Source organism: Pristiophorus japonicus, chromosome 4 (assembly GCF_044704955.1).
Source record: "Pristiophorus japonicus isolate sPriJap1 chromosome 4, sPriJap1.hap1, whole genome shotgun sequence".
In the NCBI taxonomy this organism is placed as follows: domain Eukaryota; kingdom Metazoa; phylum Chordata; class Chondrichthyes; family Pristiophoridae; genus Pristiophorus; species Pristiophorus japonicus.
In genome coordinates, this window is record NC_091980.1 from 68,519,289 (window position 1) to 68,547,227 (window position 27,939).

Genomic DNA, 27,939 nt, shown 5'->3' on the forward strand with positions numbered 1-27,939 from the left:
GGCCTCTCTCACAGCGCTACTGGTCTTGGACTAAAGTTGCCGAAACTCACGGTTTGCCGATGGCGCATACGTAAAGGCCAAAAGTTAGGCCTAAAAAAACGGTAGCGCAGCGAAAATGGTAATTTTGGCATAAAAATCCAGCCCCATAGAATATAAAGAAGTTATGGGTCCTGACATTCCTAGGATGGTGGAGTGCGTAGGGCAGCAATTGCGCTTTTGTGTGGCCAGGAATTTTTGACAGGGCCGATGTATACTGTAGTTTCACTGTACATACGCCCTGCCATAAATTCCATTGAATTTCAGGTTGTGCTGATGAAATACCGGCTCCCAGTTGCAGCCCTGTGCAAATGAGTTAGGATGGGATATCATCACCTTCTAACTTCCTCTCCACCCATGAGAATGTGCCCCACTGTTTAAAAGGCACAGTTTATCAGGACCCTTTCCTTAAAGCAGAAGAACCTGGTTAAGAGGACATTGCTAAACTGAGATTGCTTGTTGTGACCATTGGACATATTTTGGAATTCATTGCAGGTATTGCAAAAATATATTCACTGTTACACTCAGGAAGCCTGCCCCTGCATTCTGCATCACTCTTGGAAAGCATTCTAAATCAATAAAATTACTGAGCTATTATCAGAGGGAAGTGCAATGAGCTTCCTAATGGGTATTCCACTTCCATGATATATATGCTGGAGGAAAAGGAGCAGCTGGAATCTGTAAAGAAATCCAGATTAATCAGGCAGCAGCAAAGGAGAGCCAGGCCATCCCAGCACTATCCATCCAGCAGGACGCATCAACCCCGACGTAATTTCTTAGATCTTTCATACGAATTCAGTCTCAGGAGGCTGCACTTCAATCAGGAAGCTTTGGAGAAGCTCTGTTAATTGCCACAGCCAAATCTGCAACCAAGTTCCATAGCTTGGACAGCCGTGATTGAGACAGAAAAAGTTATCATGTCTCTCACCTTTCACGCTAGAAGCTCAATCTAGGGAGCCACTTCTGTAAGATCTGGACCCCATGAGGACTCATGGCTTCATGTCAAACCCTGGCAAGGAAACTTCCTGCTGATTACCACCTACCGCCCTCCCTCAGCAAATGAATTAGTATTCCCCCATGTTGATCATCATTTGGAGGAAACGCTGAGGGTGACAAGGGCACAGAATGTACTCTGGGTGAGGGATTTCAATGTCCATCACCTCGAGTGGCTCAGTAGTACTATCACTGACTGGGTTATCCAAGTCCTGAAGGATACAGCTGCCAGATTAGGCTTGCATCAAGGTGGTAAGAGAACCTCTACAAGGGAATAACCTACTTGATCTTGTCCTCACCAATCTACCTGTCGCAGATGCATACGGCTATGCCAGCATTGGTAGGAGTGACCATTGTACAGTGCTTGTGGAGACAATGTCTCCATACTGAGAACACCCTTCATCATGTCTTGTGGCACTACCACTGCTGGATAGATTAAGACAGACCTAGCAGCTCAAAATTGGGCATTCATGAGGCTGTGTTGGCCATTAGCAGCAGCAGAATATTATACCAACATGATATATATCCCTCACTCCTCCATCACTATCAAGCCAGACGATCAATCCTGTTTCAATGAGGAGGACAAAACAGCATAACAGGAGTAGCACCAGGCATACCTAAAAAGGAGGTGCCAACTTGGCAAAGCTATATCACAAGACTACATGCATTCTAAACAACTAAATCAACATGCCATAGACAGAACTAAGCAATCTCATCACCAATGGATCAGATCAAAGCTCTGCAGTCCTGCCACATCCAGTCATGAATGGTGTTGGACAATTAAGCAACTAATGGGAGGATCGGTTTCATGAATATCCCCATCTTCTATGATGGTGAAGCCCAGTCAGCAAGTGCAAAAGACAAGGCTGAATCATTTACAACCATCTTCATCCAGAGGTGTCAAGTGGATGATCCATTCGGCCTCCTCCTGAGGTTCCCGTTATCACAGATGCCAGTCTTCAGTCAATTTAATCCACTCCATGTGACATCAAAAATGGCTGAGTGCTATGGGCCCTAACAACATCCCGTTTGTAATGCTGAAGTCCAGTGCTCCAGAACTAGACCAGCCGCAAGTTAAGCTGTGCCAGTACAGCTACAAACTGGCAAATATCCGATAACGTGGAAAATTGCCTGGGAACTTCCTATCCACAAAAAGCAGGACAAATCACACTGTGATAATTACTGCCCCATCAGTCTTTTCACAATCATCAACAAAGTGATGGAAGGTGTCGTTGACAGTGCTACCAAACAGCACTTACTAACCAATAACCTGCTCACTGATGCTAAGTTGGTGTTTCGCCAGGGCCACTCGGCTCAAAACCTCATTACAGTCTTTATCCAAATATGGGCATGACTTGAATTCAAGAGATGAGGTGACATCAAGGCAGCATTTGACCGCATGTGGGTCAAAGAGCCTTAGTAAAACTGAGGTCAATGGGGATAAGAGGAAAAACATTCCACTGGCTGGAGTCATGTCTAGCACAAAGGAAGATGGTTGTGATTGTTGGAGGCCAATCTTCTCAGCTCCGAGATATCGCTGCAAGTGCTCCTCAGGGAAGTGTCCTAGATCTAAATATCTTCAGCTGCTTCAATAACCTTACCTCCATCATAAGATCAGAAGTGGGGCTGCTTGCTGATGATTTCACAGCTCTCAGCTACATTTACTATTCTTCAGATAATAAAGCAGTCCATGCCATCATGCATCAAGACTGTGGTGTATGTAGCACTCAAATCACTGACTCTACACAGTCTGGTGTTATAGTAACTGCTGTGACCTTGGTCCTTTATTGTGTAACTCCAAAGTGCCCTTCAGGTGTGGTGGGTAGCCTTTTATACTCTGTCTCGCAGGTACTTTCGGGTCTCCCACCACAGTGCTCCTTGTGGCGCACTATTGTAACTATACATTTAATGTACATGGACAATACATAACAAAGACCTGGACAATATCCAGGCTTGGGCTGATAAGTGCCAAGTAACGTTCACCATACACAGGTGCCAGGCAATGACCATCACCGAGTACGCCACCATTAACATGCTGGAGGACTCCAATGACCAGAATAGTAATTGGACCAGCCACATAAACACCGTGGATATTGGAGCAGACCACTCCCTAAAGCCTCTCCACCGAGTACAAGGTACAAGTAAGGAGTGTGATGGTATATTCTCCACTTACTTGGATGGGAGCCATTGCAACAAAACTCAAAAAGCTTGGCACTATCCAGGAAAAAACAGTCCAATTGATCGGCACCTCATCCTCTAGCCTAAATATCTGTCCCCCCTGCACCACCGGCATACCTTGACTGCAGTATATGCCATCTGATACCGCAAGATGTAACTGTCACTGGCAATCAACACTATCATTATGGCTGGAAATTTTACCTGGAGACCCGCTGGGGGGGAGCGGTAGGGCACGGTAATGCCGTAGCGTGTGTGCAACGTCACGGACAGGTTCCCCGCCTGGAAATCATCCTGATCAACAGGCTGGCTTCCAGTCTGGCGGGGAATGTTGGATAAGAGGCCGCAACCCCAGGTAGGTACGACCCATGAGCCCGGGGTGGGGGGGGCGCGGCTGGGGAGGAGATTCGATCCCTGACCCCGGGCGTGGTTCAAACCCTGACCCTGGGTGGTGGGTGGGGGGGGATGATGGGTTTAATTATACAGGAGGTGGGTTTTGTATTGGGGAAAGGCAGGGAACTGATGGTGGGGGAGCTTGGGGGGCTGAGAGGGAGCACTCCTGCTCCTCCTGGCCCACAAGGTTTGCTCCCGAGGCTGTCATTTGGTTGCTGCAGCACCGGGATTCCCAGGGCCCGGGAACCCCGGCCTACTACATTCCATGGCTTCCAGCATTATCATATTTAAAGTACCCACCACCTCCGAGGAGTGGGTTGGCTGGCCACCACCCCCCCCCCCTGCCCTGCCCCCACCCCTCCGCCACCCACCCCATCCCGCCTGTTAAAACCAGAAGTGGCCCAGAAGGATTCATATTTTTAACACTTTTAACTTCCCACCCGTCCCCAACCCACCTGTTTTTTGGGTTGGGAGGAATTTTAACCCCTCCAAATCTTTCTTCTTTTGGCTTTTCATCCATTTTTCCTCACGTGTTTGTAAAGTGCCTTTTTTCTACATTTAAGGTGCTATACAAGTTCATAAGAACATAAGAGCATAAGAATTAGGAACAGGAGTAGGCCATCTAGTCCCTCGAGCCTGCTCCGCCATTCAACAAGATCATGGCTGATCTGGTCGTGGACTCCGCTCCACTTACCCGCCTGCTCCCCGTAACCCTTAATTGGTTAAAAATCTATCTATCTGTGATTTGAATACATTCAATGAGCTAGCCTCAACTGCTTCCTTGGGCAGAGAATTCCACAGATTCACAGCCCTCTGGGAGAAGAAATTCCATCTCAACTCAGTTTTAAATTGGCTCCCCCGTATTTTGAGGCTGTGCCCCCTAGTTCTAGTCTCCCCGACCAGTGGAAACAACCTCTCTGCCTCTATCTTGTCTATCCCTGTCATTATTTTAAATGTTTCTATAAGATCACACCTCATCCTTCTGAACTCCAACAAGTAAAGACCCAGTCTACTCAATCTATCATCATAAGGTAACCCCCTCATCTCCGGAATCAGCCCAGTGAATCGTCTCTGTACCCCCTCCAAAGCTAGTATATCCTTTTCTTAAGTAAGGTGACCAAAACTGCACGCAGTACTCCAGGTGCGGCCTCACCAATACCCTGTACAGTTGCAGCAGGACCTCCCTGCTTTTGTACTACTTTTTGGAGCTGAGTCCACGGCCAGATCAGCCGTGATCTTGTTGGGTGGCGGAGCAGGCTCGAGGGGCTAGATGGCCTACTCCTGTTCTTAATTCTTATGTTCTTATTAATGTTGGGGAAGTCCAGAACCAGGGGTCACAGTCTAAGGATAAGGGGTAAGCCATTTAGGACCGAGATGAGGAGAAACTTCTTCACCCAGAGAGTGGTGAACCTGTGGAATTCTCTACCACAGAAAGTTGTTGAGGCCAATTCACTAAATATATTCAAAAAGGAGTTAGATGTAGTCCTTACTACTGGGGGGGATCAAGGGGTGTGGCGAGAAAGCAGGAATGGGGTACTGAAGTTGCATGTTCAGCCATGAACTCATTGAATGGTGGTGCAGTCTCGAAGGGCCGAATGACCTACTCCTGCACCTATTTTCTATGTTTCTATGTACTCCATCCCTCTCGCAATGAAGGCCAACATTCCATTCACCTTCCTGATTATCTGCTGCACCTGCAAACTAACTTTTTGGGATTCATGCACAAGGACCCCCAGGTCCCTCTGCACCGCAGCATGTTGTAATTTCTCCCAATTCAAATAATATTCCCTTTGACAGTTTTTTTTTCCCCCAAGGTGGATGACTTCACATTTTCCGACATTGTATTCCATCTGCCAAACCTTAGCCCATTCGCTTAACCTATCTAAATCTCTTTGTAGCCTCTCTGTGTCCTCTACACAACCCGCTTTCCCACTAATCTTTGTGTCATCTGCAAATTTTGTTACACTACACTCTGTCCCCTCTTCCAGGTCATCTATGTATATTGTAAACAGTTGTGGTCCCAGCACCAATCCCTGTGGCACACCACTAACCACCGATTTCCAACCCAAAAAGGACCCATTTATCCCGACTCTCTGCTTTCTGTTAGCCAGCCAATTCTCGATCCATGCTAATACATTTCCTCTGACTCCGCGTACCTTTATCTTCTGCAGTAACCTTTTGTGTGGCACCTTATCGAATGCCTTTTGGAAATCTAAATACACCACATCCATCGGTACACCTCTATCCACCATGCGCGTTATATCCTCAAAGAATTCCAGTAAATCAGTTAAACATGATTTCCCCTTCATGAATCCATGTTGCGTCTGCTTGATTGTACTATTCCTATCTAGATGTCCCGCTATTTCTTCCTTAATGATAGCTTCAAGCATTTTCCCCACTACAGATGTTAAACTAATCGGCCTATAGTTACCTGCTTTTTGTCTGTCCCCTTTTTTTTTTAAACAGAGGCGTTACATTAGCTGCTTTCCAATCCGCTGGTACCTCTCCAGAGTCCAGAGAATTTTGGTAGATTATAACGAATGCATCTGCTATAACTTCCGCCATCTCTTTTAATACCCTGGGATGCATTTCATCAGGACCAGGGGACTTGTCTACCTTGAGATCCATTAGCCTGTCCAGCACTACCCCTCTAGTGATAATGATTGTCTCAAGGTCCTCCCTTCCCACATTCCCGTGACCAGCAATTTTTGGCATGGTTTTTGTGCTTCCACTGTGAAGACCGAAGCAAAATAATTGTTTAAGGTCTCAGCCATTTCCACATTTCCCATTATTAAATCCCCCTTCTCATCTTATAAGGGACCACCATTTACTTTAGTCACTCTTTTCCGTTTTATATATCGGTAAAAGCTTTTACTATCTGTTTTTATGTTTTGCGCAAGTTTACTTTCGTAATCTATCTTTCCTTTATTGCTTTCTTAGTCATTCTTTGCTGTCGTTTAAAATTTTCCCAATCTTCTAGTTTCCCACTAACCTTGGCCACCTTATACGCATTGGTTTTTAATTTGATACTCTCCTTTATTTCCTTGGTTATCCACGGCTGGTTATCCCTTCTCTTACCGCCCTTCTTTTTCACTGGAATATATTTTTGTTGAGCACTCTGAAAGAGCTCCTTAAAAGTCCTCCACTGTTCCTCAATTGTGCCACCGTTTAGTCTGTGTTCCCAGTCTACTTTAGCCAACTCTGCCCTCATCCCACTGTAGTCCCCTTTGTTTAAGCATAGTACGCTCGTTTGAGACACTACTTCCTCACCCTCAATCTGTATTACAAATTCAACCATACTGTGATCACTCATTCCGAGAGGATCTTTTACTAGGAGATCGTTTATTATTCCTGTCTCATTACACAGGACCAGATCTAAGATAGCTTGTTCCCTTGTAGGTTCTGTAACATACTGTTCTAAGAAACAATCCCGTATGCATTCTATGAATTCCTCCTCAAGGCTACCCTGTGCGATTTGATTTGACCAATCGATATGTAGGTTAAAATCCCCCATGATTACTGCCATTCCTTTTTCACATGCCTCCATTGTTCCCTTGATTATTGTCCACCCCACCGTGAAGTTATTATTTGGGGGCCTATAAACTACGCCCACCAGTTCATGTTATAGCTCTACATAGTAATACAGCACAGTGGCATTAATAGTAGTAAAATCCCATAACAATTCAGGTCAGGGTGCAGTCCTCTAGGGTTTATATTGACAGCTGCCCAAGACAGTTCATATGCTGGGAGATATAAAACTACTTACTCTGTAGTTGAACATTCTCCCTGAGGGTGGCAGGTGGAATAGGTGAGGTGAGTTAGAACTGATAGAAGAACTAGCCAAGAGATACTGGGGTTGATTTTTCTCTTTACCAGCATGCCAGTTGCAGAACCCACTCAGTTTTCCTTCCATTAATTCTGCGACTGCAATGCTCACCACCAGATTTTCCTCTCTGTGCTCTAACCTGGTGATGCTCAATGCCAGCTGGCAACGATGAAAATCTACTCCACGAGCTACACTAGCCTGACGTGAATTGCACAGCTGTAAAATCAGACACTGGTTTCCCTCAAAAATTTTATCTGAGTCTGATGAAAGGTCATCGACCTGAAACGTTAACTCTGTTTCTCTCTCCACAGATGCTGCCTGACCTGCTGAGTATTTCCAGCATTTTCTGTTTTTATTTTATTAACACTCCCTAATGTTCTGCTCTACAGTTTGAGAGTCAACAGGATAAACAAAGCAAAGTCCAATATTTAGAGCCAAAGTATTGTCACAGTGTTACAATATACTCCAAACAATTGCTTTTCTCTCCATTTGTTTTCCTCATAATTAGAGAGGAATTGCAAGTCAGAATAAAGTAGATTTAAAATTTTGGCTCTTTATATGACTATCACTTTTTTGCTCATCTTGTTGTTATTAGTAGCTGAAACAGACTGATCAATGAGCAAGACTTTTAATTGTTTATCGGATTTAATCAAATAAGCTTAGGATTTGAAACATCACTTGTCCTGATGGACCAACAACGCTCTTGCATCTTTACTGCTGGAGATGTTACATTTCTTCATTCTCCCTCTTAATTATAGGGAAGGGATCCAAAGCCGAACACCTGAACATTTTTGCCAAACACTCTAACATCACTCCCAACAATGAGACAGCAGACTTTTCCCATTACCAGCATTTATACTGCTACTGTGATCATGTGTAGGAAGCGCCTTCTAGTGGCCAAGAGAGGGGCTGCAAGTTTAAACTTCTCTTCCAGATGGACTGCACCATTTATAATAATCCAACTTCACCCAACAGCCTAAAATTTTATTACAGTTAGATTATATTCCTGAAATCAGTAAAGTAAATGTGTCCGTTTGAGACTATGGGGGACATTTGCAATTGTGATGCAAATTGAACAGGCATGGTGGGGTGGGGTGGGGGCGCGGAGGGCTGGTCAGGTATGCCCACCCAATGGTACCAGTGGTCGGCCCGAACCATTTTCATGATTAGGCCTTGTATCATCTGCTTTATATCAACGAGTTGCCATCTCTCAAGGGATGCCAACAGGCAGCTGGTCAATTCGGGGTCAGGATTTATATTATAGGAACAGCCCACACATGTTCTGTAGCAGTTATGATCGGTTCAGTGGGAACCAGCATTTTGAATGACCCTAGAGGCTGATCTGAAGCCACTAGGATAGGGAAAAGCTACTACCAGCTGAATACTATCACATACTTAAAATAACGCATCTGGGTAGTAGTAAATCCTTAAGATACCTTGTTCATTTTTTAAAAATGAATAGACATGAGAATCCTTTGTACAGAAAGTACACCCTCTAACCTTCCCTTCTCCTTTCACTGATGTATGCATTGTGGTACCTTTACTCAGCATTATTTTAACAAAACAAAACAAACTTTATTAGCAGAAGGACAAACCCTCTCCTGTTATTCTCTGCTTTTACAAATAAACTATTAATGCACTCTAAGGCTCTCATTATGTGTTTAAATGCCATTGAACAATTGGTTTCAGACTTGGCCTAAAGTGGACTCACTCATATCAATGAAGCTGGGGAAGAAAATCTGAAAATGTGCTGACAGTAACAAATGAACTGCTGGTTTTTCTCAAACACAAGACATGCCATTCTCATTACAGATTATCAAAATACTTCACCGTCAATGTCAGAATCAAGCAGCATCTGGATTGCAATTGGTTCCACCTTTGATTTGTGCATAAAGTTCACAAAAAGGATAATGCAGACTTTATGTTTCAAAAATTATGCTTTCTCTTTGGACTATTCGTTTCATTCATTTATGCTATCTTGTAAGGTATCTTACAAGCAACCATAATAAGAAAACAATAAACCCACACACACACAAATATCAATAAGCACCATCAATAAAGTACAGTTAATCCACAAACAATATTCCAATTGATCACTGCATTTAAAAAATAAAGCATTCTGTTTGCTAAATGCTGTATAGTCAGTCTCAATTGAAGATAATCTTGAGTTGACTATTCCAACGCACTCCTGGCTGGCCTTCCATCTTCTACCCTCTGTAAACTTGAGGTGGTCCAAAATTTGGCTGCCCATTGGGGTTGGCGCATGGCAATAAGGGGTCACCGCGCACGGTGATGACATCATTGCCGTGCGTGTGCCATGGTGGTGCGCTAATTTCGGAGCACGGCGCAAACCGCATTTCATCGTTGGAGCCCTGGGGGCAAATCCACTCATGTCGATATGGCTGCCTCACCCACGCGCTAACTCATTAGCGCAACGTTATTGTGGCTGGCGGCATTAACTGGCACTACGCAAAGCGGCAATTTCAGCCCCAAAATGTATTTGATTTTCTTCCGATTAAAGACCACAGAAAATAGGACTGCATAACAATAATGAATGTGTCTATAGTGTACGCAAGAACTGAGGACAACAAGTTGATTGAAAGAATTCTGCCTTACTGGTTGATCTGCATATCTTCAACTACCCATTCAGTTTATTCAATTAATTTTTTAAGTAGTGACTGCTGATTGCCACTAATAATTCCAGCATTTTGGCAGGTTGGAGGGAGGAATACATTTAAATATCACTTCAAATCAACAGGAAGTAGCATGTTCTGCATTTTTCTTTGATTAACATGACCATTAAAGTTAACATGGAATATATGCCAGTGAAAGCCAACAGTTGGGTGTTTTTATTATGCAATGAATTAATAGAAAATGCAAATACTAGAAATCCGAACTAGAATGCTGAAAATAAGCAACAGGTGCATCAGCAACTGTAAAGTGAAAAGACAGGCGAATGGTTGTGGTGCAGCTTATTGGATGATAAGATAGTGGCAATGGATGGGTTGAGAGGTGGTGGAGCGGTAAAGCTGAGCGTCATCAGCATACATATGGAAGCTGACCCCCATGTCTTTGGCTGATGTCGCCAGGGGACAGCATGTAAATGAGGAAGAGGAGGGGACCAAGAATAAATTTTTGGGGGACAGCTGGGATAATAATGCAGGGGTGGGAAGAGAAGCACTGGCTATGATTGGATAGGTAAGTGTGGATTCAAGCAAGGTCAGACCCACTAAGCTGGACAAGAGAGAAGAGGCACTGAAGGAAGATGGTGTGGTTGACTGTGTCAAAGGCTGGAGGGATTATGGACCATGGTCTCAGTCACAGAGGATGTTATTTGTGACTTTGGTTCGAGCTGCTTCAATGCTGTGGTGGCTGCAGAAACCTGGTTATGGAGATTCAAACGTGGAGTTGCAGGAAAGATAGGCCCAAATTTTGGAACTGACAAGATGTTCAAGGACTTTGGAAAGGTTGGTTGGAGATGAGGTACTAGTTTGCAAGGACACAGGGGTTGAGGGTAGTTTTTTTGAGGGGCATGATGATGGGCAGTTTTTTAAAGAAACGGGACACTATATAATATAAGAAACCACTTATAATGACAGTGTGCTTGAGGGCCAGGAAGAGTTGTTGGATGGTCAGCACTTTAGTGGGAATGGGGCCAAAGGTGCAGGAGGTGGGTTTCATGGATGAGTAAGGGATGAGGAGAGTAAAGGCCATAGAAAAGCAGAGACCAAATAAGAAATGAAGGAATTACACTCCATATATTTCATTGGCATTTCTATCTTATTTTGGTTTCACATTCATCATACACTTAGAATAACCATATGCATTATAGAAATAAAAATAAATCATGAGCTATGACTTAAATTTAAAAAATACTAATAGAATCATCTCATCTCCCTTTAACAATCTCATGGACCAACGTGAATCAGCAATCTTCTTGGGCTTTATCCTATCTCTTCAAATAGAAGTCTGATTACTTTTCCCATTTCTAAACACCACATTTCTAACCACATTACTATACCTCAAACAAAATTCTCTTACAAGTATGAGGTCTGGTTAATTATGCCTAATAGCTTAAGCAAGTGCTCAATAATCTGAAATGCAACAGAATTGATTGTATAAAACAAATATTATGGGCTGAATTTTCCTCCATTATCTTAACCAAAAATCACTCCGACTTTGATTTTCCAACCACTGCCTGAGGTAGCAGTGGGAAGGTCCCCAAAATTTTAATGGACGGAGAAAGCCTGTTAGAGGACCCCTCTTCTTCTGTTTCTGTCCTAAGCCTCACTTGTTTAGGCTTCGACATTGACAGGCACCAACTTGGCAGCAGGAATCCTGCCAAGAGCCTGTTGTGCAGATCAAATGAGCCAGGGAAATGAGCTGTGGAGGATTTTATGGGCCCAAGTTTTGGCTCAAGTTGCTCCTATTTTTTTGGAGCAACTAGTTTAGTATGGAGTATCTTAGAAAGCACAATTCTGAGCATTTAGTTTGCTCGAGTTCTGGTTAGTTAGAATAGTTTCGTTTTAGTACAGTTTTTTTTCCAAAAGGGGGCGTTACCAGCCACTTATGCCTGTTTTGCAAGTTTAGGCAGTGAAAAGTTACTGCAAACTAACAGAATGGAGGAAGTGTCAATTTTTGTATGCTCAGAAAAACCTTGCCTACACTTTATAAATTAGGTGCAGGTAGCGAGAGATAGTGGGGGGAAGGGAAGTTAGAAGATTTTACAAAGCATTAAACACTTCACTTTTACCAATAAGGAGCCATCATCAATAATAAATGATAAATAAATCAATAAATCAATCAATAAATCAATCAAACAAAAAAACTAAAAAATTTAAAATTTAAAAAATTAAAAAATCAATCAATAGATAAAAATTAAATGTTTCGACTCACCTACTGCAGCACCGGGACCCCTCCAACAGCCTGTTGAAGAGCTGCTCAGGCTGGGCTCGCCACCGAAGAGCTGCAGTTCCGGCGGGCCCCGCCACCGGGGAGGTGTTCCGGCGGGCCCCGCCATCGAGGAGGTGATCGGGCGGGCCCCGCCATCGAGGAGGTGATCGGGCGGGCCCCGCCATCGAGGAGGTGATCGGGCGGGCCCCGCCATCGAGGAGGTAATCGGGCGGGCCCCACCATCGAGGAGGTGTTCCGGCGGGCCCCACCACCGGGGAGGTGATCGGGCGGGCCCCACCATCGAGGAGGTGATCGGGCGGGCTCCGCCATCGAGGAGGTGTTCCGGCGGGCCCCGCCATCGAGGAGGTGTTCCGGCGGGCCCCACCACCGGGGAGGTGATCGGGCGGGCCCCACCATCGAGGAGGTGATCGGGCGGGCCCCGCCATCGAGGAGGTGATCGGGCGGGCCCCACCATCGAGGAGGTGTTCCGGCGGGCCCCACCATCGAGGAGGTGATCGGGCGGGCCCCACCATCGAGGAGGTGTTCCGGCGGGCCCCACCATCGAGGAGGTGATCGGGCGGGCCCCACCATCGAGGAGGTGATCGGGCGGGCCCCGCCATCGAGGAGGTGTTCCGGCGGGCCCTGCCATCGAGGAGGTGATCGGGCGGGCCCCGCCACCGTGGAGGTGATCGGGCGGGCCCTGCCATCGAGGAGGTGATCGGGCGGGCCCCACCATCGAGGAGGTGTTCCGGCGGGCCCCACCATCGAGGAGGTGTTCCGGCGGGCCCCGCCATCGAGGAGGTGATCGGGCGAGCCCCGCCATCGAGGAGGTGTTCCGGCGGGCCCCGCCATCGGAGGTGATCGGGCGAGCCCCGCCATCGAGGAGGTGTTCCGGCGGGCCCCGCCATCGAGAAGGTGTTCCGGCGGGCCCCGCCATCGAGGAGGTGTTCCGGCGGGCCCCACCATCGAGGAGGTGTTCCGGCGGGCCCCACCATCGAGGAGGTGATCGGGCGGGCCCTGCCATCGAGGAGGTGATCGGGCGGGCCCTGCCATCGAGGAGGTGATCGGGCGGGCCCCGCCACCGGGGAGGTGATCGGGCGGGCCCCGCCATCGAGGAGGTGATCGGGCGAGCCCCGCCATCGAGGAGGTGTTCCGGCGGGCCCCGCCATCGGAGGTGATCGGGCGAGCCCCGCCATCGAGGAGGTGTTCCGGCGGGCCCCGCCATCGAGAAGGTGTTCCGGCGGGCCCCGCCATCGAGGAGGTGTTCCGGCGGGCCCCACCATCGAGGAGGTGTTCCGGCGGGCCCCACCATCGAGGAGGTGATCGGGCGGGCCCTGCCATCGAGGAGGTGATCGGGCGGGCCCTGCCATCGAGGAGGTGATCGGGCGGGCCCCGCCACCGGGGAGGTGATCGGGCGGGCCCCGCCATCGAGGAGGTGATCGGGCGGGCCCCGCCATCGAGGAGGTGATCGGGCGGGCCCCGCCACCGGGGAGGTGATCGGGCGGGCCCCGCCACCGGGGAGGTGATCGGGCGGGCCCCGCCGCCAAAAAGCTGCTGGTCGGGCAGGCCCTGCCACCGAAGAGGTAAGGGTAGTGCCACGAGGCGAGGCGATGGACAGTGAGGCAGGCAGGCCACTTGGCCCAGGATAAGGACGACATCCCTTCGCCCAGGACACGCTGGGAGGGCCAGGAGCTACTGCACATGCACGCAGCCTCCACTGCGCACGGGCGCAGCTGCCAGCACACTTTTTGGCTTATCCCGGGCCAAGTGGCCTGCCTGCCTCACCGTCCATCGCCTCACCTCGTCGCCACTGCTTGTGTTGTGCTGCATTGACTGTGAAGCAGGCCTGCTGGACTCGGAGAATCGCGAGGTAAGTTTTTGGCGCGTTTTTATTCTAGAAAATAGGCGGGCCTCTCACAGTGCGCCGTTCTGGGAGGACACCCGAAACGTGAGCCCTAAGACACAGTTGGAGTCGCTCTGATTCCAAATTTATTAAAGCGATATGTGTCAGTCAGTTTGAGGAAAAAATCTCGAGAGTAAATGCCACAAAAGACAAATTCACTCACCTGGTGGACAGAGGCATTCCGATGTAGCTTCTCTAATAGTCCTGATTTTTGCAACTCCATCGTTTAATTCCTACGGAAATTAGGTAACATATCAATGGTACAGTAGAATCCACTTTCTGTGATTACAACTTGTGATCATATAGCTATAGCAGTTAAATCACAACTTCTGGAACCAAATTGCATATGGTCTTGCTTTTTCTAATTCTAATTCTAATTCTAATGTGCTAATCAGTCCAAGTTTCTTATACACATCAGTTTAACTCTGGTCCTTTTATTGTTCAGGCACCAGAAATCTTTTTCACACTTTTTCTGTATTTCATCTGCAGCTCTATTACTCATCTTCATCTAGTTTTTATCCTCTTGCTTTTCCTGCTTATCTACTACACAGCGATCTGTCAGCATTGCTAAATAGCTCAGAGCAAGGATAAAGTGGGAGAAACAGCAAGAATAAATATTCATGTTTAAATTGGCAGTTAGCAATGCTCAGTTATTCAACAATGGTGCTCATTGGCACTTTAAACAGCTCAGCAGTGCTCTAATCATAGTTTTGTATAACTTAAGGTTTTTTATACTTTAAAGTTTATTCTTAAATGTTCTTACATTTACACATACACCCCCACTTCCCCAGCAGAGTTCCCTCTAAGCTGCTTTGATCTCAGAGATGGGTATTGTGTGGTTGATCATTAGTAAAGATTTAGTAATCATTAGCTTATACCTATCATTTGAATATCTAATCAAATTGATCATTGTAAATGGATTTCACCATGTCTATAGTGTATTGATGAAGAACAAAAGTTAATATTGTTTTATAGAAAGCTTGGAAATACGAAGGCCATTCAGTCTAACAAACCCAATAATTTAATACAAAAGCAAAATACTGGGGATGCTGGAATCTGGAATAAAAACAGAAAATGCTGGAAATCTCAGCAGGTCAAGCAGCATCTGTGGAGAGAAAGCAAAGTTAATGTTTCGGGTCGATGACCCTTGAGAGGAGGGCACACACAAAAGGCGGAAGTCAGAGAAACAAAGAGTTCAGGGGATTGCAGTGCACGAAAAGGGTACAGAGGTAAGGTGAGGCCATGGAGAGATTCAAACACAAAGATGAGAATTTTTAATTTTAGGCGCTGGGGGTTCTGGAGCAATGTAGATCCAAGGAAACAAGGGTGATGGATGAGCAGGACTTGGTATGGGTTAGGATATATGTAGGAGTTCTGTATTATGTCTGTAATGTACTTATGAATGGCTCCACGAGGCAATGTGTTGTACTCAAACTGCAGTGACCTTGGTCCTTTATTCGTAACTCCAGAGTGAGGCAGCCGCATGGTGGCTCCCCTTTTAGACAGCCCCTGCCACCAGAGCAGGAAACCCCGGTCTCCACCAGTTGCACCCTCTAGTGGTGCCAGCATGTATATACACAGTGTGAACCTTACTGATAGTACATCAGGTAAACAAGTCTCCATCTTATGCAACTATACAGTGACTACACAGAGAATATATCTATAGTCTGCATATATAACATCACTCTCCCCCAAGTCCTTTGTGCTAATTATCTTTGCACTATGTGCTCTGGCTTAGCTCTCCCCAGACTTAAGTGCCAATAGCCCATGCACCTTGGCTGTGCTTTGGCTTGGCTCTCTCCCTTTTAACCCCCAAGTCCTTTTGCCACAACGTTGGGTAGTGGTTACCAGTTTGGATGGTTGGAAGATGCATTGGAGGTTCCAATGGCTTCTGGGTGTGATCCATGTGTGTGTCCATGGCTACATACATCCAATTTCCCCCCCCGTCCCGCACAGTGAGATCATGCAGCTGGCCCATTACATTAATATACAGGATCAGACACAGTGCAAGTACGAAGAAAGGAAGAAAAAAATTTTTTTTTACAGTTTGTATCGTGACACCTTGGTTCAGTGCCTTACATTCGTTATGTTTTAAGGTCGTGCGGCAGGATTGGGTAGATTGCATTCATGGTTCAGTCACAGTCAGTACTGAGGTAGCAGTACAGGTATGCGAGGACGCTAGTTCCAGAGCAACTGGACAGGATCCTAGTCGTCTGATGGCGGTGCTGTGCCCCCTGCTAGCGGGGTGGGCTTGGTTTGCTCACCTTGCCAGGACTCAGGGCCTTTGCTGTTGCCTAGTGGTGAGCAGAGCCATAGATGTGTGTGGCCTCCCTGTCCTCCTTTGAGGGCTGCAGAATCTTCTGCCTACTCTCTAATGGTGTTGGGAACCTGGCTGTTCCAGGTTCCGGTTGGGGAGCTCATTGGTTCTGACCTTTCGCTCCCGGACATGGCCGAGGTAGTGCCTGGGTCTCGAGGCTGCGCCGTCTCCACCCGGATGGCGGGCAACGGCAGTCGGCTGTGCGTTTTGGCGCCGTTTTCGTTTCCAGGTCCGTGGCGAATAGTGCTATTGGTTGCTTGCAGCGTGGGATAGACCTGGTGCAGGGTATCAGGATCCGTGCCTTTACCCTCCCGAATTCGCACGCTTGCTACTTTTGGGGACTATTCCCGACATCTCGCAACAACATTTTGTTCTTTACATTCTTAATCAGTTCATTACATTGATTGCCATGCATACAATGTCTCTTTAAGTTCATTTGGTTGCAGGTCTCCTTTAAGAGAACCCTGCTGGCTTTACCCCAATCAAATCCTTTGTTAGACACCACGTGTTGGTCCCTCAGCATTGCACCTTGTGGTCTGGCCGCGGCCATCTTTTTTTTTCCACCATGCTGCATTTTGCTGCAGCAGGGACGCCATCTTGCCTCTATCCTTGAGGTCGACTGCTTTGATCCTTCTCTCCTGTGATTCTGCCACAAATGCTGGAAGAGTGCCTGTGAATTCGATCTTCCTCCCCAGGAGTCCTGCCACTGGAGCCGGGAAGGTACTTTTAGGTCGTTCCGGTCGGATCATTGCCACGCAGCCGTGATGGTTGAACTGTGCCTCAGGTGCTGTGCTGGTCTGTTCTCTGGTGCCTGGCCCAAGCGAAGGTGAGGTTTTGCTCTGCCTCTGAGCACAGGGGACATTAATTGCTGGAGTGAAGAGGTCTTCCCATTTCCATTGGATCTTCCTCATCCACCTTCTTCCAAATAGCGTTGGACCATCACCTGCAACAATCCACAGAGGTAACTTGTGCACCACGCCATTATGGATTACACTAACATTCACACTACCAAGGACTGGGATCAGCTCCTTGGTGTCGGTGCGCAACTTTTCCTGTACTGAAACCAGCTCGGGTAGTTTTTTGTTCCATAGCCTCTCAAAGGCATCCTGGCTCATCATTGACTGGCTTGCTCCTGTGTCCACTTCCATGAAGACTGGAACGCCATTTATCTCGACTTCCATCTTCACTGGAGGACAATCGGTGGTGCAGGTATACACTCCATACACTTCTTCTTGGGGCTGAGCTGCCTCTCTGGCCAAATCATCATACTCCCCGCTGGATTCAAAGTCATCTACCGACTCCTCTGCTAGACAGTGAGTTGCATTTCTTTTACACATACGCTGAAGGTGGCCCTTCGTGTTACAGGCTTTGCATACGTACTCAGCAAACCGACACTGGTGAGCCCTATGATTTCCTCCACAACGCCAGCATGGTGCTACTCGATTAGCACCCCTGAGTTCTGGAACTCTGAGGTCTGTGCTCTCTGCCCTGAGCAGAGCCACTTTCTACAGTCTTGCCTGTGAAAGGCACCATTCTGTGTACAGTACTTGCCAGGTTTGAGCCCACAGGATGAATAATTTGCTTGGTGCTGCAGGTCGAGGTCACGTACGCCTGACTGATGCTGATGGCCTTCTGCAGGTTGACTGTGGTGTCAGCAGATAATAGCTTGTGAAGGAGGCCCTCGTGGACAATTCCTATAACGAAGATGTCTCGCAATGCTTCGTTGAGGTGCATGCCGAAATCACACAGTGCTGCAATCTCCTGAGGTCGGCAGCATATTTTGCAATACCCTGGCTCTCAGGTCTGCGGTGAGTGTAGAATCTGTGCCTGACCGTGAGGCTGCTCTCTTTTGGTTTTAGTTGGTCGCGAACTAGTTCAGTCAGCTCATCGTATGTCTGATCCTTAGCCTTCATGGGTGCAAGCAAGTCCCTGATGAGGCGGTAGACCTCGGGCCCACAACTCGTCAGCAGTATAGCCTTGCGTTTCTCCGCCGGTGCGTCCATCTCCCTTGCCAGGTCGTTTGCCACGAAATATAGCTCAAGCCTTTCCATGAAAGCATCCCAATCATCACCCTCTGCAAAGTCTTTTAGAGTGCCAAAGGTAGCCATAATCGCGTGAAAGTCCGTATTCTCGTCGCCAGTTATTATGTCTGTAATGTACTTGTGAATGACTCCACGAGGCAATGTGTTGTACTCAAACTGTAGTGACCTTGATCCTTTATTCGTAACTCCAGAGTGAGGCAGCTGCATGGTGGCTCCCCTTTTATACAGCCCCTGCCACCAGGGCAGGAAACCCCGGTTTCCGCCAGTTGCACCCTCCAGTGGTGGCAGCATGTATATACACAGTGTATACCTTATTGATAGTACATCAAGTAAACAAGTCGCCATCTTATGCAACTATACAGTGACCACACAGAGAATATATCTATAGTCTGCATATATAACATCCTGGATGAGTTCAAGTGGTTAGAGGATGGAAGGCTGGCTACAGAAAAATTGGAAGAGTGGAGTGTAGAGCTGACACAGGCATGGGTGAGGATTTCAGCAGCAATTGGGTTCAGGTAGGAGGAGAGGCAAGGAATTTTACTAAGCGGTCTTTATGATGGAGAAGATTTGAGTCAGAAGCGCAGCTCGGGGTCAAAAAGAACAGCCTGATTCAGTCTAAGACAGCAATTAGGAAAGGATGAAGTTTGTGGCAGAAGCCAAACATGGTGGCTTTCTAATCTTTAACTGCAGCTATTCCGAGACTAAATGTGGAAGAAGCAGCCTGAAAACCTAAGGTAGTGGAGGAGTCAGGAGAGGTGTAAATAAAGAAGAGGAGGACCAAAGATAGATCTTTGAGGGACTCTGGACGGTGCATGGGTGGGAAGAGAAGCGATTCCTGGAGATCCCCTGGCTATGATTCAAGAGACGGCAGTCCCACTGAGATGGCCAACAGAGGAGAGGCTGCAGAGAGGTTGAGGAGGATAAAGTAGGATAATGTACCATAGTCAGTCAGAAAGAACGTCATTTGTGACTTTAGTTAGAGCCATTTCGGTGCTGTGGGAGGGGTGGTGACCTGATTATAGCAATTTGCAACCAGATATTCTTCATTTTATTCCTGGCTGAAATCAGGTAATTTGGAACAGGTGAGGGATGGAATCTGTAACTTTACCAATTTGTTGAACTGAATATCATCCACGTAGCATATTTACCCACTGAGCCTTATCTTCCCAATAAGAGGTTTTGTAAAGGACAAGGAAGATGCAGAAAAAATTTGTTGTTTCCACATTTATCAAATAAGGCAAGAATCTTTTGCCCTCACATAGGAACATAGAAGCAGGAGTAGGCCATTCGGCCCCTCGAGCCTGCTCAGCCATTCTATAAGATCATGGCTGATTTGATCTTGGGCTCAGCTCCACTTCCCTCCCCGCTCCCTTCACTCCCGTACCTTTCAAAAATCTGTCTATCTCCATCATAAATATATTCAATGGCCCAGCCTCCACAGCTCTCTGGGGCAGAGAATTCCACAGATTTACGATCCTCTGAGAGAAGAAATTCCTCCTCATCTCGGTTCTAAATGGGCAATCCCTTATTCTTAAACTATGCCCCCTAGTTCTAGATTCCCCACGAGTGGAAATATCCTCTCTGCATCTACCTAATCAAGCCCCCCTCAGTATCTTATATGTTTCAATAAGATCCCCTCTCATTCTTCTAAACTCTAATAAGTATAGGCCCAACCTACTCAACCTTTCTTCATAAGTCAATCCTATCTCAGCAATCAACCGAGTGAACCTTCTCTGAACTGCCTCCAATACAAGTGTATCCCTCTTTAAATAAGGAGACCAAAACTGTATGCAGTACTCTAGGTGTGGTCTCACCAATACCCTGTACAGTTGTAGCAGGACTTCTCTGCTTTTATACTTTATCCCCCTTGCAATAAAGGCCAACATTCCATTTGCCTTCCTGATTACTTGCTGTGTCTGCATACTAACTTTTTGTATTTCATGCACAAGGCCCCCCAGCTCCCTCTGTACTGCAGCATTTTGTAATCTCTCTCCATTTAAATAATAATTAGCTCTTTTATTTTTCCTGCCAAAGTGGATAACCTCACACTTTCCCACATTATACTCCATCTGCCAAATGTTTGCCCACTTACTTAGTCTGTCTATATCCGTTTGCAGATTCTTTGTGTCCTCCTTGCAACTTGCTTTCCCACTCATCTTTGTATCATCAGCAAACTTGGCTACATTACACTCAGTCCCTTCATCCAAGTCATTAATATAGATTGCAAATAGTTGAGGCCCCAGCACAAATCCCTGCGGCACCCCACTAGTTACCGTTTACAGAAAATGACCCGACTCACTGTTTTCTGTTAGTTAGCCAATCTTCTATCCATGCTAATATATTACCCCCAACCCCTTGAACTTGTATCTTGTGCAATAACCTTTTATGTGGTACCTTATCGAATGCCTTCTGGAAATCCAAATACACCACATCCACTGGTTCCCCTTTATCCACCCTGCTTGATACATCCTCAAAGAACTTCAGTAAATTTGTCAAACATGATTTCCTTTTCATAAAACCATGCTAACTCTGCTTGATTAAATTATGCTTTTCCAAATGTCCTGCTACTGCTTCCTTAATAATGGACTCCAGCATTTTCCCAACGACAGATGTTAGGCTAACTGGTTTATAGTTTCCTGCTTTCTGTCTGTCTCCTTTTTTAAATAGGGGCATTACATTTGCAGTTTTCTAATCCGCTGGGACCTTTCCAGAATCCAGGGAACATTTGTCTCTTGCTCAGTTTAGTCACATGGGGGAAGAAATTTGTATGGATTGTGACTCCCATTAGTGGGGGTGGTTGGGGGGGTCGCTATCAGCTCCCGCAAAGTTTCACGGGAGTTAGCGGAGGTGTAAAACCGGTAGCGAACCGCTCCTGCCAGTAGCGCCCTGGGCTGCTGTGCCTCCATCATCGCTATGCGCAGTGCCCATTTTTAACCCACGGTGGAAATTGGGCAGCGCCCTGTGACGCCGCCGCGGACGTTGTCAGTGCCAGCCTTACGCATCATGAACCGGATCGTACTCATTCGCAGGCGAAATTTAAAGGGGAGGTGCATGCCGCTATTTTGTCCTCTCGGCCAACTTACTGATCTGGCCTTCCGTTATTTTTTTTACGGGGTCCATGGTGCAACCTGCCACTCCGCGTCTATGCCGGTCTACGGCACACCGCATCTCCAATGGCCTAGTGGAGGCCCCTCGCCCCACTGCAGAGCTCACAGCGTGCACGCGCCAACGCTACGTGTAGTGCTGCAACATTCGCAAGCTTACTGCCCCAGTACTGCCCCCAAGAAGAAGTGGAGCGCAATGTCGGGTGCTCCACTTCCTCTCGGGGGCGGGTGATAACCCAAATTTCGCTGCCGGGGCAGGACTTGTGCGCCGGGCGCAGGATGTCCTGCCTCACCAAGGTTACCGCCCCCAAACCGGGCGATATGCAGTTTCGACCCCATGCAGTAGTACCACAAAGGAACAGGACAGGCTGTTCTGTTTCATTGTTACTCCAAGTACCGAAACAGGTAGAAGGGTGGAGGAAAAAGAAATATAATATTGTAATATCGACATTACATTTTTGAACCACATTCTTCCCCCGTCATTTTTTGTTGCTGAACAGAATTTTCATCTGCCTTTTTGTTTCGCTATTATAGGAATTCCATTCATTGCAACCTGGCTGATTCCTTTCTGAGTGCATGCAATGTCCAGAGTGATACTGAATATGCAGACCACAAGATCTTAAATCAATCCCTGTCTGTGCTGTGTTAGCTGATCTCACTCAGGGTAGCAGTCAGGGCTTAAACTTGTTGTTAGTACCTGTTATGTATAAAGAAAGAGTCAGACTGAATACTGTGAGCTCAAAGTAAAGTGTAACCTTAGTCTTTTATTGCAGGTCTCCAGACTACCTCTCCAACCTGTGAGGCCTCCTTAAATACCCGTGCTCCCAAAGGATTATGGGATCCCTTGGGACTCCAGTGGATGAGCCCTCTGGTGGCTGTACAGAGTACATACAAGTTTACATATATAACAACACTCTCCCACCACCCCCCCCCCCCCCGCAAGTCAACAGTGTAACTATTTAAAGGTGAGATGATCTGGGGTCCTTCTTGCCCTGGTTGATCGTCTCGGGGCAAATGCTGGTATTAGTGAATCATCTGTTGGGCCCTCACTGGGCTGCTGTGCAGATGGCCTTGCTGGGCTGCCAGCTGGGCCACTGTGGATGATGACTTCTGCTTCGTGGTCAACCGTGGTGTCGGTTGCAATTGGTGTGTGTGTTGGGGGGTCAAAGAAGATAGGGTCCAAAGTGGGTTGCTCAGGGTAGTCCGTGAATCTGAGTTTGATTTGGTCCAAGTGTTTCCGGTGAATGAGTCCATTTGAAAGTTTGACCCGAAACACCCTGCTTCCCCCTTTGGCCATGACAGTGCCGGGAAGCCATTTGGGACCTTGTCCATAATTCAATACAAATACAGGATCATTGACTTCAACCTCGCGTGACACATTTGTGCTATCATGTTATGTACTTTGTTGAAGCCGCCTGCTCTCTACCTGTTCATGTAGATCAGGGTGAACTAACGAGAGCCTTGTCTTAAGTGCCCTTTTCATGAACAGTTCAGCAGGTGGGATCCCAGTGAGCGAGTGGGGTCTCATGCGGTAGCGAAGCAGGACTCGGGATAGGCGAGTCTGCAGTGAGCCTTCCGTTACCCTCTTCAAGCCCTGCTTGATGGTTTGCACTGCTCTCTCTGCCTGACCATTGGATGCTGGTTTAAATGGGGCAGATGTGACATGTTTGATCCCGTTGCGGGTCATGAATTCTTTGAACTCGGCACTGGTAAATCATGGCCCGTTGTCGCTCACCAGGACAACAGGAAGCCCGTGCGTGGCAAACATGGCCCGCAGGCTTTCAGTGGTGGCAGCGGACATGCTTGCCGAGATTATATCACATTCAATCCATTTGGAGTACGCGTCTCCAACCACAAGGATCATTTTACCCAAGGATGAGCCTGCATAATCGACATGGACCCTAGACCATGGTTTGGAGGGCCAAGACCATAAACTTAGCGGCGCCTCCCTGGGTGCATTACTTAACTGCGAGCATGTGTTACATCTGTGCACGCAGGACTCTAAGTGCGCATTGATACCGGGCCACCACACGTGGGATCTGGCTATCGCTTTCATCATTACGATGCCTGGGTGGGTGCTGTGGAGGTCACTGATGAAGGTGTCGCTGCCCTTCTTGGGTACCACTACTCGATTGCCCCACAGAAGCCAGTCTGCCTGTATAGACATTTCACCTTTGTGCCATTGGAACGGCTTTATCTCTTCTTGCATTTCCACTGGGACACTGGACCAGCTCCCGTGAAGCACACAGTTTTTGACTAGGGACAGTAAGAGGTCCTGGCTCGTCCAGGTTCTAAGCTGTTGGGCTGTGACGGGTGATTGCTCACTCTCAAATGCTTCAATAACCATGACTAAACCTACGGGCTGCGGCATTTCCACCACAGTTTTCTGTGCCTGGCCTGTGGCGGATGGCATAGTTGTATGCGGACAATGTGAGCGCCCATCTCTGAATGCAGGCCGATGCATTAGTATTTATCCCCTTACTCTTGGAAAACAGGGATATAAGTGGCTTATGGTCAGTTTCCAATTCAAATTTTAGCCCAAACAGGTATTGATGCATTTTCTTTACCCCATAGACACACGCTAACGCTTCTTTTTCAGTCATGCTGTAGGCTCTCTCAGCCTTGGACAGACTCCTGGATGCATATGCAACTGGTTGCAATTTCCCAAAATCATTAGCTTGTTGCAATACACACCCAACGCCATATGACGACGCATCACATGCTAGTACCAAACGCTTACATGGATCATACAACACAAGCAATTTGTTCGAGCATAACAATTTTCTAGCTTTTACAAAGGCATTTTCTTGGCTTTTGCCCCAAACCCATTCGTCTCCTTTTCGCAGTAAGGCGTGCAGTGGTTCTAGCAGTGTGCTAAGACCCGGTAAGAAGTTACCAAAGTAGTTCAGGAGTCTTAGAAATGACTGCAGCTCCGACATGTTCTGTGGCCTCAGTGCATTCTCGATTGCCTCAGTCTTCGAATTGGTGGGCCTAAAGCCATCCCCCATGATCCTCCTCCTCAGGAACTCCACTTCAGGCACCAGGAAAATGCACTTCAAGCGTTTTAACCTGAGTCCCATGCGGTTGAGTCGTCTAAGAACCTCCTCCAGGTTCTGCAAATGCTCGACTATGTCCCAACCTGTAGCCATGATGTCGGCCTGAAAGACTACGGTGCACTGGATCAACTTCAGTATGCTTTCCATGTTTCTCTGGGATATCGCCGCCGCTGATCGAATTCCAAACGGGCATCTGTTATAAATGAAGAGACCTTTGTGCATGTTGATGCAGGTGAGGCCCTTCGATGATTCCTCCAGCTCCTGCATCAGGTAGGCTGAAGTCAAATCCAGCTTCGTGAACGTCTTTCCTCCCACCTGCATTGCAAAGAGGTCATCGGCCTTTGGTAGTAGGTATTGGTCCTGCAGGGAGAAATGATTGATAGTTACTTTGTAATAGCCACAGAATCTGACGGTGCCGTCTCCCTTGAGAACTGGGACAATCAGACTGGCCCCAACTCATTGAATTCGATCGGTGAAATGATGCCCTCTCTTTGCAACTGGTCTAGCTCGATCTCTACCCTTTCTCTCATCATGTACGGTACTGCTCTCGCCTTGTGATGAATGGGTCGCGTCCCCGGGATCAGGTGGATCTGCACTTTTGCTCCTTGGAATTTCCCAATGCCTGGTTCGAACAACGAAAGGAACTTAAGACCTGGGCACACGAAGTGTCGTCAGCGGGCGATAGTGCTCGGATGTCATCCCAGTTCCAGCATATCTTTCCCAGCCAGCTCCTGCTGAGCAGGGTTGGACCATCACCCAGTACCACCCAGAGTGGTAGTTTGTGCACTGCTCCATCGTAGGAGACCTTTACAGTAGTACTGCCGATTACTGAAATCAGTTCCTTTTTGTAAGTTTTTAGTTTTGTGCGAATTGGAGTTAAGACTGGCCTAGAGGCCTTGCTGCACCACAATTTTTCGAAAGTCTTTTTGCTCATGATGGACTGGCTCGCGCCGTGTCCAGCTCCATTGATACTAGGAGTCCATTTAGTTCCACATTCAGCATTATCGGGGGACATTTTTGGTGAATGTGTGCATCCCATGTACCTCTGCCTCCTCAGTCTGAGGTTCTGGTTCATCATGATCCGCCGTGGATCTGTCCTCCTCTGCAACATGGTGGTTTGCAGGATTAACAGGATTTGCAGTTCGCCTGCACATATGTTGGAGGTGTCCCATTGTTCCACAGCCCTTGCAAACGTATCCTTTGAAGCGACATGAATGGAAACGATGATCACTCCCGCAGCGCCAATAAGGTGTTAATGGCCTTGCATTCATCACCCTTGATGGTGGACTCTGAGACATCTGCGGATGTGCAGCTGCAGGTATGTGTGACCTGCCCTGTATGTTGCGATTTGAAAACAACATCACTTTGGTCACAGTAATTGTAGCAGCACTTGTGTGCTGAGAGATTTGCTTCGTATTGTCACTGGTGGCAATGAATGCCTGGGCTATGGCCTTACTCAAGTTGGGGTCTCTACAGTCAAAAGTTTGCGAAGTATGGTTTTGTGGCCAATGCCAAGTATGAAAAACTCTCTGAGCATGTGCTCCAAATGTCCTTCAAAATTGCAATGTCCTGCAAGGCGTCTTATCTCGGCGACTTAACTCACCACTTCCTGGCCTTCAGAATTTTTGTAGGTGTAGAACCGGTACCTCGCCATCAGAACACTTTCCTTCGGGTTCAAATGCTCCCGGACCAGTGTACACAAATCATCGTATGATTTCTCCATGGGTTTCACTGGAGTAACCAGATTTTTCATGAGGCCGTACGTTGGTGCCCCGCAGACAGTGAGGAGGATCGCTCTACGTTTGGCAGCGCTCTCTTCTCCATCCAGCTCGTTGGCCACGGAGTATTGGTCGAGTCGCTCCACAAAGGTTTCCCAATCATCTCCCTCCGAAAATTTCTCCAGGATGCCCACTGTTCTCTGCATCTTTGGGTTCACTATCTGTATCTCGTCACCAGTTTTTATGTATGGAGAAAGAGTCAGACTGAACACTGTGAGCTCAAAGTAAAGTGTGATCTTAGTCTTTTATTGCAGGTCTCCAGAGTGCCTCTCCAGCCTGTGAGGCCTCTTTAAATACCTGTGCTCCCAAGGGATTATGGGATCCCTTGGGACTCCAGTGGATGAGCCCTCTTGTGTATATACAAGTTTACATATATAACAGTACCCAGGCTGAGGAAGGAGAAAACAAGTTAGGATTCCAAATCTGATCCCTTTCTAGTGACTCCTACTGGAACGTTCATGTATATGGGTATGCCAGGGAACGATATGATTGGGCTTAGCTGCAGTGCACCCTGCAGTCACACTATCTAGACTCTCCCAAAAATGTGCCCATTGAATGAGATACAGAGGACTGTTTGCGCTTGTGAAACCATACCTTAGGTTAGTGGTTTCAGAAGTGATGAGAGAAAATTGGCAACAAAAATGAACAGCATCAAAAAAGTCTTCTTTTCAAAATGAAATCACTTCATCAGCCTGACATTGTCTTATTCACAGAATCATACCTATTAGCGAACCAAGACTCCCACCTGCAGGATAGACCAATCAGGGGTGAGGGCACAGTGGAGAGCAGTCAAATCCCCGGGCATCCTCAGCATTGATTTTGTACCCCATAAAGTCTTAAGGCTTCTGTTAAACATGGGCAAGGAGACGTCCTGCTCATTACCACATACAACTGCCCCCCCCCCCCCTTAGCTGATGATTCAGTACTCCTCCATGTTAAACACCACTCAGAGGATGAAGTGAGGGTAACAAGGGCATCGAATATATTCTGGATGGGGGCTTCAATGTCCATCACCAAGAGTAGCAGCACTACTTACCGAGCTGGCCGATTTCTGAAAGACATAGCTGCAGACTAGGCTTGTGACAGGTGGTGAGAGAATAACCTACTTAATCTCGTCCTCACCGATCTACTAGATGCAGATCCATCTGGCCCTGACAGCAATGGTAGGAGTGACTGCTGCATAGCCCTTGTGGAGACCAAGTCCTGTCTTCACATTGGGGACACCTTCCATTGTGTCGTGTGGCACTAACACTATGCTAATTAAGATTAAGAACAGATCCAGCAGCTCAAAAATGGGCATCCATGAGGTGCTGTGGGGCATCAGCAGCAGCAGAATTATATACCACCACAATCTGTCACCTCATTCTTCCTCCCTCACTCCTCCACCACCATCAAGTTAGATGACCATGAGGAGTGTAAA

At 47.3% G+C, this 27,939-nt stretch overlaps 1 protein-coding gene across 1 annotated transcript in view; it reads right to left on the minus strand.

Moving 5' to 3' along the window:
- LOC139262451 (collagen alpha-1(XXIII) chain-like) overlaps window positions 1–27,939 on the minus strand; it is a 354,416-nt gene that overhangs the window by 316,076 nt on the left and 10,401 nt on the right. The window contains exon 2 of the mRNA XM_070877639.1: window positions 14,383–14,452. Within this exon, the coding sequence (XP_070733740.1) occupies window positions 14,383–14,452 (70 nt within the window). The remainder of the gene's footprint in view (window positions 1–14,382; window positions 14,453–27,939) is intronic.